The 12,369-nt window shown below is 33.9% G+C and overlaps 1 protein-coding gene across 1 annotated transcript in view; it reads right to left on the bottom strand.

Annotated features, from left to right (window-relative positions):
* The window catches only part of LOC106465196 (band 4.1-like protein 4), a 79,846-nt gene that overhangs the window by 28,563 nt on the left and 38,914 nt on the right, over window positions 1-12,369 (bottom strand). The window contains exons 4-5 of the mRNA XM_022393047.1: window positions 8,783-8,861; window positions 232-329 (exon numbers count right to left, since the gene is read on the bottom strand). Of these exons, the coding sequence (XP_022248755.1) occupies window positions 232-329; window positions 8,783-8,861 (177 nt within the window). The remainder of the gene's footprint in view (window positions 1-231; window positions 330-8,782; window positions 8,862-12,369) is intronic.

Here is a 12,369-nt window from a genome sequence, read left to right on the forward strand (position 1 = left end):
CCAATTCACGTCATTATTACACCAGACAACCAATTCACGTCATTATTACACCAGACAACCAATTCACGTCATTATTACACCAGACAACTATTTCACTTAAAATCCCACATCTTTTATTGCGGACAACACCATGTCACACATCAGACAACCAATTCACGTCATTATTACACCAGACAACTATTTCACTTAAAATCCCACATCTTTTCTTGTGCTCCGCAGAATGCTACTTACACTGAAGAGTGTACGCGAACAGTTCCGCTGCTAAGTCAAAGGAAATTGGAAGTCGTCCTTTTAAAATATCTTGCTTGACCTGCAAGAAAAACTGATATCTGAAAGAAACAGAAGAACGAGATTCACTTTTTGCCGCCAAAAGTACCAAAAAAATCTAACTAAATCTAAAAATCAAATGCATCAGTATATTCGTTATTTAGTATTAAGGCATCTCAAAATGACATATTATCTTCATTAAAATAATAAACTAAAAGTAAACGTTTTCGTTGTACGTATAATCTTATCGTTAATTCCCAATGATTCTTAAATATTCAAAGTTATTTCTACCGTGGCTCCATCTAGTGTGTTTAACCTTGCGAGAAATAGTATGACTTGATGAAAAGCCTTTGACAATGTGCAAAAAATAACAAATTAGTGAAAAAATGAGGAATAAAACGCTTGAAGCATTATTTTATTATTAATATAAAATATAATAGCATGAATGCTCTAATACATAATTTTTATCACGTCAATAAAAAAAAACAAATATAGTTGTTAAAGTACTTAATCCTAAAATTACCGCATGAAGTCCGCCATCAGTAAATGTATTAAAAGCGTCGCTAATTTAAGTATTCATTCAATTAAAAAAATAGCTATATATACATAAAAACTATTTTATTTGAGATCTCTAAATAGCTGACGCACGCTTTTATAATAATGCCATTTTTATTAAAAGAATAAGCCTAACACTGGCATCTGTAAAATATTTTTACAAAATACGCATAAGTCTAATTAACATTCATTATGAAAAAAGAAAATGGAAACCGCTTGAATCGTAGCAAATTCAGTACAATTTTTGGAAAATTTGCTAAATGATCACCACAGGTTCTGATTTTTTAAAAAATGAAGAAAAAAACAGTGAGGGGGGAGAAGACTGAGGCAGAACTAGATTTTTTTATATTTAAATTCATACTTGATGTGAATTATGTAGTTATTCACTCATAAAGAAGACAATTTACTTATCACTTGGTTATGATAGACACAATTAAAAATTCCAATATTTCTTGCATCGGTAGATGGCACTAAACGGCAACAACAGGTTCATTTGTCAGCCGTCCCCCTGGCGATTGCTAAGGTCGGTCAGTGCCCAACCCTTGCCGGCGGGTAAAATACAAGGTGGTTATTAATAAGCCTCGTAGGTTATTGAAGATTCACATAAACGCCAACAGCATTTCGCATGATTTTTTTTTATTTTTTTTACGTGGTTGCTTTGCAAAATGGGCTTATTAACCTACCTCCGTAATTAACCGGTTCTGACAGAGAAGAATGCTTTCTTAAAACATAAGTATTCTTTAGCGAAGTCAGAAGAGGATTCAACTGAACAGTCAGTATTTTCAACAGCATATTGCATGCACGAGCGTTCTTATTTTCACGTTAATATCTTGTGGTAAAGCAATAAGTGCTAACTCTCTGTCCACCACGGGGAATCGACCCCGGATTTTTAAGTTGTAATTCCGGAGATTTATCACTGTCCCATCGGAGGACCCCATATATTATACATGGTAATGATAACAAATTCATAAATATTTGGGAAATTTTGTTCAATAATACAAATACAACCCACAAAAATATGTTTGTTTGTTTGAAGTTAAGCACAAAGCTACACAATAGGTTATCTGTGCTCTGCCCACCACGGGTATCGAAAGCCGGTTTCTAACGTTGTAAGTCCGCTAAAATATGATAAATCATGAGAGTATTTTACGAGTTTTCGTTACACATCATACCATTTGTTTTTGTCTATATGTGTATTATTAATTCGCCCAGCACGAGCGTGTGTATTATTAATTCGCACAGCACGAGCATTTTACTGTAGTTTTTTTTATTGCTGATTTGCTCCGTGGGCCTCCATCATCAGTATATATAAACCTAAACACGTTAACTCCCTGTGGTTATTAAGAACATACACATCTTGTATATGCTGTGGCTACAGAGATTGACAAGCATTAGAAGCACCCAAACAAACACAGTTTTATTTTGTGCTTTGACAATTTCATTTTCTTTAATTCTCAACTTACGCTGTAATCACGGCTTTCATTTATATCAGGTATTCATAGATATACAGCCTTTTATATTTACTGGTTTTCGGTTTCGATAAAAGAAGTATCATTGCGATTAAAACAACAACACTCTACGAGGGTGAAACTACGCCCTGGAGTTTCTGTGATACTCTAACTTGATTACCTTAAAAAAGGCGAATTCGATCACAAGGTAGATAAAAAAAAATCTGCTGTTACTGCAGGAAAAGTTTAACCATTTTCATTTAGATATCTATATTTAAGTCCACCCTATTCTCTAACTAAAACAAACAAACAAACAAAAAACCTCCACTATATTTCACAATGAAAACTTGCCTCGTTATACTCCAACTGAAATACTGTAATTCTACAACATTTCACACTCAAAACTTGCCTTATTGTACTGAAATAATAAATAATCACATTTCGCAGTAAAACCTTTCCAGGTAGAGTAATGTTAAAATGCAGAGGGGTGTGAAAAAATAATCTACAGTCTACCGTGATTTGTTTACAAATATTAAAAAACAGTGTTTCAAGTTTTGTAAATTATGGTTTATGACTTGAATTGTTTTGTTCTGTTGAGGTATTAGTACATCATTGTTGAGAATTGTGCACTTGGAGTTGAGAAACAACTTAAAGGGCGAATACGTGCGTAAAGACCTGTCTCAACAAATCACTTTACAAATCACCACACGAGGTCGCTTTTTTAAGGTTGGCTAAATGCTGTATATAGCGCAGAATGCATGTGTCCATAGGTCCATCGTACAGGTGGGGATTTACGTGCCCTGAATTAACATTATTATTGTTATATAGAGACTCGTGGAGTTTCATATATATTATTTTTTAACATAGTTAAGGACTGCAGAGATGTCTTTACACGAACAAATTGGACATCATTTGGAGTGATATATTTTCTTCGTCTTCCTTTTTTTTATATAAGTTTTAACAATCATATTCGGTAGCGTAGGGAGAATTGTGAAATTATAAAAAAAATTAAACAGCAAACCAGTAACTCAAATTAACAATGTGTAAATATCCTGCCTTTGTTTCTTTGTACGCAGATAATGAAGACGGTATATTTGAAAACTTTAGTAATGTTAATGTTAGTGCTAGTGTTGAAAGCACGTCATACGTTGTTTTATGTAGCTTTCCAACTTCTGATTTCACATTTTTAACTAGATCGCACTTGGGCTAAACGGCCAGTTCAGACAACATTCTAATTGAGATCTGCTGACCTGAGGAAGGTTAATCAATCAACAACTTTCGCCGCCAACACACATGAGCGTCCACAGGTGTTTTTCCAGAGGGAAGAAAGCACATCAAATTCAAGTTTTGCCACTACAGTCAAGATAATGGGCAAGTTCTTTGATGACCTGAGTGAAAATTGCCATGTCAAATATCCGAGAACTCACCGTGGTAGCGACGTTTTTCAATATTTAATTACTTAGAGTTATTAAAACTCAGTTCCAAATTTGCATAATCCTTAGAGTAAAATTATTATTATTATGATATGGAATTCATCAACTTGATTTTCGTAACAAAATTATAAATCATATTAAAAAATGCGAATTTCAAAAAGACTTGACAAAAATCACTGCTGTTTTCTATTAATCATTATTATTACAAATTTCAATCAGATCTTTTTCTAGTGATTGAAAGCAAACTTAATTTTTAGACAAATTATCACGTACAACATAATCTGCTTCTAAATACGATTGTATAAAAACATGGCAGATGTTTAACAATTTAATATATTAATAATTCTAATAAAACAAGGAATAAAATCGCTATTCTGTTATCTATAGAACTTTGCTCCAAACATATAATAACACACTGAATATTTTTGATGAGCCAATTTCTAAATACATTATTGATTTCTTGCGACGGTTGAACATTAAATATTCTAGTTCCGGCTCGATTCTGGAGAGTTTGTCTCATCCGATATTAACAGTACTGGTCAGTTTGTGAGGTCATTTATCCAGTATTCTCCGTTCTAGTACGATTTTGAGGAGCTTGTTTCATAAGGTCAATTTGTCCAATATTCTCTGTTCTAGTACGATTTTGAGGAGCTTGACACACAAGGTCAACTTATTCAACATTCTCCTTCCTGGTCAGTTCGATTCTGATGATCTTGACTTGATCTTATTTTATCATAACTGAAGACCAACATTTTGTCGGTAGACCCATATGGTTTTATATACGATGTATACAAATAACGTCCAACATATACAGATAATTGAGTATAAGATTACAACTGAGGCACCCTCTTTACTTTAACATTACCCAATATTCAGGCTTTGCTACTACACTTCATTTCACAATCTTAGCTGCACGTTCAACTATTCGAAGAAGCCTGGTGGTTTGTCCTAAAAATTTAAAATCTAAACCAATTAAGAATGTTAAAGTTTATAAGTTTTGGAAAAATAAGCAGCGACAGGTCCATAAACCCAACTTTTTTTTAAAGCTTTCGCTACTACTGAATCACGGTGAGTAATTCTATGTTTTTGTCTGTTATGATTCAAAGTGTAAAGAACCACATAAAAATCAACTGAAATTACTTGTTTTATAGGTAAAATGCACCAGAAATTATTGGGATTAACTGTAAAACATGGCGCATAAAAGTTTTTTTTGTGTGTTTAAAAATCCGAAGAGGGCCAGTAATTCTAGTGTTTAAGAATGAAATTTCAACCTAACGTGAAGTGAATCCTGGAGAAATCAAAACGATATTACTTAAAGGTCAGTATCCTTCTGGGACGTATGTATAAAAAATACTAGAAATATCTAAAATGTAATCACTGTAAATGTGATATCTGAAATGTAATCACGGTGAAATGGTTGCTTTGAACAGAAATCAGTTGGTGACACATCAAAAAAGCAATCAGTGACGGTGGCACATCAAGAAGACAAACAGACAGTGGCGGATCAAGAATAAATTCACCTGGTGGCACACCAAGAGAGCAATCAAATGATTACAGGCCACAAGACATCAAGAAAACAACAAATTGGTTGAATACCAAGATCAGGTAGTGGCATACATTTTGTTTTTTTGTTTGTAATTAAGCACAAAGCTACACAAAGGGCTATCTGTGCTCTGCTCACCACGGGTATCGAAACCAGGATTCTAGCGTTGTAAGTCCGTAGACATACGGCTGTGCCACTGGGGGGCAGTGGCATACTTATAAAGACAAGCAAGTGGTGGCTCAATGAAGAATTTTGGAAACCAATAAATACCTAAAAGCTACTACAAATATTATTATACGTACACATATACACAAAACTAATTCGCCAAAGAAGGCAGGTTACGCTCAGGTGTCTTCTGGAGGTAACAACTCATTATCAAGAAATTATTTCCATTTACGACAGAAACATTTCCATAATTTTCATCAAGCAAGACGTGCCTTATAGAGCAGAGGAAATGAAAGTAATTATACTTCGCTGAATTTATTTTTTTTTCTTGTAATTATAATTTTTCAACAGTTCGGTAATTTACTAGACTAATTTCTTTGAAAACACGGATATGTGAAGGCGGTCAGACTTGTCCTCCATTACCCAGCTCATACCCACCACAGTTTAAAGAGACAATTAACTTGCGGTTCATTCATACATACAAAAATCTGCTACACCAGTGAAAGATTCGAGGCGGGGAATCATTTCACCTCACCCTCGTTCCCGTAAAGTGTGGGAGGAGGTGTGGCTTTATTCTACACAAAGACTTGGGCAAATCGTGTGCGTTCCGCGAAGTAATCTTTGGTAAATGTTGACTCCTACACGTTTAGCCGTAACATCACTGTGATATGAATGATATTTCTTAAAATAAGGAAATCCTTTCTACCCAAGCACACTTCATGCGATGAAATAACGTACTTATGTGAAGGACTGGGAAGAAATAAGACTTAAAGAATTGAATAAAACAACATATGAATGATTGATAAAAAAAATATATAGGTTTAGTAAACTATGATATCAATGATTGATAAAAGATATATATAAAGGGTTGAGGATAATAAAATATGATATAAAGGGTTGAGGATAATAAAATATGATAAAAAGGGTTGAGGATAATAAAATATGATATAAAGGATTGAGGATAATAAAATATGATAAAAAGGGTTGAGGATAATAAAATATGATATAAAGGATTGAGGAAACCTCTCTGTGATTATCTCCTGCTATATTTTTATGTAATTTTTTCAATGAAAACGCCGAGAAGTATTCCATAACTATCTCTAGACCATAAAGAAAGGATCAAGGAAAAACTCATCAGAAATGATGAACAGTGTATAATCATCACTCAATGTTTCGCTCTATGAACACACGGGAGAGAGGGGGAGTGAGGTAGATTAAGTTAAGAAGAACTCAGATTGTTAACAAAAGCTGTAAAGACCAAAATTGTTGACAGAGGCTGTAAAGAACAAGATTAATAATGCATTATTAGTCTCAAAGTGGGTTCCTCGTCATAGAATTCGAAAAAGACCAAGATTGTTGACAGAAGCTATAAAGACCAAGATTGTTGACAGAAGTTGTAAAGACCAAGATTGTTGACAGAAGTTTTAAAAACAGAGACTGTGAATGACGTTTCTACTATGGTCTTCAGATCTCAGGGGTTGTTAAATTCTCCGTTATTACTACCTATGGACGCTTAATAAACGATAGGTGAAACTAACACATCTATAAGACTAGTTAATTTTTTCATTAGTTTTGCTTTATAAAATAATGAAAAAGGAAATTTCAAACGAAGTAAATTTAGGTGCTATTTAAGTTGTTGTTTTTTGTTTATTTGTTTTAGGGCAACGCTACGCAATCGTCTATCTGTGCTCTGTCCACCGCGGGAATTGAGTCCAGATTTTGTGTTGTAAGTCCATAAATTTACCTATGACCCATCGGGAAAAAGAAGTATTAATGTGCAGTGGGCGTGAAAGTATGTGGGAAGAACACTTAAATTAATTTGAACTAGACATTATTAGTAGAAGAACCTTGAAACGATTATTGGAGGGAAAAGACCCTGTATTAAGGCTAGTGCCATACTCCAGCAGCATAAAAATCATCCTATTTACGCTGGGGACCTGATGTTTAAATTAAAAATAATCATAAAAAAGTTGTGCTTAATAAATAATAACAAGGTATAAAGTAAAAGTTATTGATACCAGCCGGATACCTTCCTGTGATTGCTGTTTCGGAATAAGGGATGGCATCACTCTACCCCGACTACGCACTGACAAACGTACTGCGACAGGGATTTCTTAATTGGAAAGAGGAGAGTCTGTGTTTTGGTTGGTGCCAAATTACTTTCGTGTGTAAATCAAATTAACTACACCTAAAAATATCTTACAACTATGAAGAAATTCGTGTTTCTGTTTGGCAATTTTTTTCGGGAAAAACTACTAGCAGTGTCTCAAGAAACACCTTTATAGACAAACAATAAGTGTACGCTTGTCTACTCTGTTCACCACACCCCACATTTGTAATAACAGTTTCTTTTACTTAATTCACGAAAAAGCTACGTATTAGTTCAAAAATCGTCAATAATTAGTTTGTACACGATTAATTCTCGAAGATATTTTATGAAAACTAATTCTAGCTGAGTTTATTCTTTCAGTTGTAAAAGTGCGCAACGTTATTTCCATCAAGACTTGAAATAAAATATTACGTTAAATTTCCTCACAGTTAACAAAAACAAGCTTAACAATTAAACTAGATTGGGGATAAAATCTGAATTTTCACAAGACACGCACTGGGTGCAACAATTCTGGAAAACGAGCACGTTTCGGTTTTATTCTAACAATAGTACAACCATGCAGGCTAACAATGGACGCCTACGAACGAATGAATCTTTGTTATCTTCCAAATTATGCTTCATCTCGTGCTTTTGAACTTAGAATACGAAGAAAGTAATAAAAAAAAATCTTGTCACTTTTAAATGATTGGAACTAAGTTAACGACTGCTTGTAATGAACTAAGAAAACAGCATGAAAAGCCAATTAAAAACAACAACAAAAAACAACGTAGTAGCCATACAAACTGCAAGCAGTCTATCAAGTTCCTTAAGTTTCATCAAAATCAAATAAAAACAAACCAGGTGACATAAAGAATTTTATTTTAGGGCAGGAAAGAAGAATAGATAAAGAAACACGTTTCTAGTTGTTTACAGACTATTCACCCCCTGAGAAACGTTAGAAAGCTAATTCTTTGGAAAAAAAGTAGCGTCGATCAAACAAACCATTACCAAGACATACTGGTATTTTCAATACTTGATGGAGCAACGATTGAGAAATATCCAGCTTCTTATTTCAAAAAAACAAGTAGAGTTAAGTACGTGGGAGGATCATTATTTAAACCTCTTGTTTAATTAGATGAGAAAATCTGAAAATAAATATTGATTCAACAGAGAAGTATGGAGTACAAAATTCCACGATCTAGAATGTTTAAAGTCCGAGTTTTCAGTTACGTTTAGGATTCTGTAAGATGAAACAAAAACAAAAGATTCCGAAGTTTTTTACCTTGTGATTTCTTCTAGCAACTTGCACGGGTCAGATGCGTAAAACTTGACATTGAAATACAACGTGCACGGAGATGTACCTATCAAAAGAAACAATCACCAATCACGTGATCCTACTAGGCGTAAGGTTGATAGTTTCAACTCGTGCTTAATGTATTAGTAAAAAAATGACAGAACAAATTAAGTAAATACAGTCACTTATATCGTTTTAAAGAAAATAACTGGATAGTTGAAATTAACACTTTGTAGAAGTGAAATAAACAATATTTATAATTCAGTTATAATTAAAACAGCTTGTAGATCTATGTTTAACCACATTTAGATAAGGAACAAAATTTTCGAAATATTTTTTTTCCTGTACAAATTTTAATGAGTGAATTGCTAGAAAAAAAAACAAGGGTGTTTAAAAAAATGTGCACAGTAACAGCTATGGTTTAAATGACAGTAAAATGTTTTGTTTAATTTCATTTTAAAGGGGTATTAAGGGCTTTTTACTGTGTTGCTAACTGTACAGATCATAGTAAAACTTCTGTTCAAGTATTCTCAAGGGAATCCTTAGAAAATATACACTATCTTTGTATAAACACATCATTGGTTAAACATACACCGATGTTGTACAAACACATCATTGGTTAAACATACACTGATGTTGTACAAACACATCATTGGTTAAACATACACTGATGTTGTACAAACACATCATTGGTTAAACATACTCTAATGTTGTACAAACACATCATTGGTTAAACATACACTAATGTTGTACAAACACATCATTGGTTAAACATACATTTACACTATCTTTGTACAAACACATCATTGGTTAAACAAAAACATACACTAATGTTGTACAAACACATCATTGGTTAAACATACACCGATGTTGTACAAACACATCATTGGTTAAACATACACTGATGTTGTACAAACACATCATTGGTTAAACATACACTGATGTTGTATAAACACATCATTGGTTAAACATACACTAATGTTGTATAAAACACATCATTGGTTAAACATACACTAATGTTGTATAAAACACATCATTGGTTAAACATACACTAATGTTGTACAAACACATCATTGGTTAAACATACACTTATTTATATATTTCTTTCACGATTCCCACAATCTTACGTCCACTTAATGTTAAAATATCTTGATTTTGAACTGAATTTGTTAAGGTTTGTAATTTAACTAGTCTAACTATATCGCAATTACTCAGAGTCTACTTATGTTTATGAACCAAGTCATTTCACGCAAACTAACCTTGTTTCACAATACCGCAGTAATATCAAGTTTAAACGTTATCTGCTTGTGTAAGAAAATATTACATTTTTCACCTTAAATAATAACATATATGGATTTGTTTGTTTGTTGTAAGCACAAAGCTACACGATAGGTAACTGTGTTGTGCCCACTACGGGTATCAAACCCCGGTTTTTAGCGTTTGAAGTCCGTTGACTCTTAGCAACAATAACAGTTCAATTTCACAAACATCGAATTCATAACTTCTTTCGTTCCAAGACAAACATGTATATTATGACTAATGTCGACACAACTGCAAACTGTTTTTTTTTTTTTTTTTATTACCACACCAAACTAAGAGGAAGAGAAAGTAAGAAAGTTTCTTTTTCGTGTTTAATGGTCGGTATAACAACAAAGCAACTAAATATCACTTCATATTCCTTTTAATCAACATGCCCGCCAGGTGTCTCATTGTTTTGGAAAGAGTCAACCAAAGGCGTCACGACTTCAAGCAGCTGTCTCACGATAATTTTCCAATTATCACGTGACCCTGTTCATCTTAAACTTCTCGACTGTGGGGGTGGTTAGATAACCTGACACTTGCCCTGAACTTGTGATCATGAACTGCAAAATTATAAATCTGAATTTCTTAGAAATGATTAGAGCATACTTCCATACACGGTAAGTTTTTAGCTCCACTACAGTTTCGAAAAATTAGTAACAAGAATCACGTGCGGAAAGGTAGCACAACGTCAAGAAAAAGTAAAACTTCCCACGGTAGAACATCGTGAAGTGGCGACAAGGTCATTTTTTTCAAGGTAGTTAGGTTCAAGAGGAGGAGGACAATCTTACAGTGATAATAGCCATGAACCTAGAATGAGGAGCGAGCGAAGCTGCTTTAGAAATAAGTGTTGTGGATGAAATAATTGTGTAATGAGTTACTACACCATTACAGTAATCGTTTTATGAGTTACTACGTCATTACAGTAATCGTGTCACGAGTTACTACGTCATCACAGTAATCGTGTCACGAGTTACTACGTCATTACAGTAATCGTGTCACGAGTTACTACGTCATTACAGTAATCGTGTCACGAGTTACAACGTCATTACAGTAATCGTGTCACGAGTTACTACGTCATTACAGTAATCGTGACACGAGTTACTACGTCATTACAGTAATCGTGTCATGAGTTACTACATCATTACAGTAATCGTGTCACGAGTTACTACATCATTACAGTAATCGTGTTATGGGTTACTACATCATTAGAGTAATCGTGTTACGAGTTATTACATCATTACAATAATTACGTTACGAGTTACTTCATCATACAGTAATCATGTTATATATATATATATTACTATATCATTACAGAAATGAATAAAAACTCTATAACCCGAGCACTTTCGAAAGGTGGAACTTTCTTCTTTAGTTTGCCCCAGAAGAAGAAAGGTCTAACTTTTGAAAACGTTCGGGTTATCGAGTTTTTATTAATTTCTATCAAGACTTCTTGAACCTACGTGTTTTTCTAACATTATGACTATATCACTACAGTAATCATGTTACGAGTTACTACACCATTTCCCCCCCAGTGGCACAGCGGTATATCTGAGGACTTATAATGCTAGAAACCGGGGTTTTGGGCAGAGCATCGATAGCCCATTGTATAGCTTTGTGCTTAACATAAAACAAACAAACATTTTTCACCTAGGACATAGGATGTCCAATATGGCGGAGTAAACTATAGGTCATGTCACATTATGACGTCAGTGCAAGACCTATTTTGCGTCAGTTCCTATGTGTACTTGTACGAAGCAGACACTTGGATGTCCAAGGTTTGGGCAATACAGTGCGCTAAAAATGGTTAGCAAAATTATATGATTTTATGTTACAAAGCCCTGGCGGCAATTCTAGTTATTACTGATACTGAATTACGCAATCACGTCTTCAAAATACTGCATTAGATTTAAATATACCTTGTGTCGATATGGGGTTCAGGGGTAGGTTTTGAAATCGTTATTACAGAGATAGTCTCTATAGTTTGACCCTTAAAGTATGAGGTGAAGACACTTTGCGCGCGCGCGTGTGTGTGTGTGTATATATATATATAGATGAAGGGGAGAGGGAAAATAATATTAGCTTGACGTAACAGTTACACTATGTTAAACAGTTATGAACATGTGCTAACAAATTATTCCCGTTCCTGTCAGTAAATACAGAAATTGTTGTTGCTGTCATTGTCCTCTTGTTAAATGTATAGTTAGACTGCTATCACTACAAGAAAGTCGATTATCATGAGTTCACGTGCTTTGAATAAATATATACGTGTTAAA

Source organism: Limulus polyphemus, unplaced genomic scaffold, assembly GCF_000517525.1.
Source record: "Limulus polyphemus unplaced genomic scaffold, Limulus_polyphemus-2.1.2 Scaffold1865, whole genome shotgun sequence".
Classification (NCBI taxonomy): domain Eukaryota; kingdom Metazoa; phylum Arthropoda; class Merostomata; order Xiphosura; family Limulidae; genus Limulus; species Limulus polyphemus.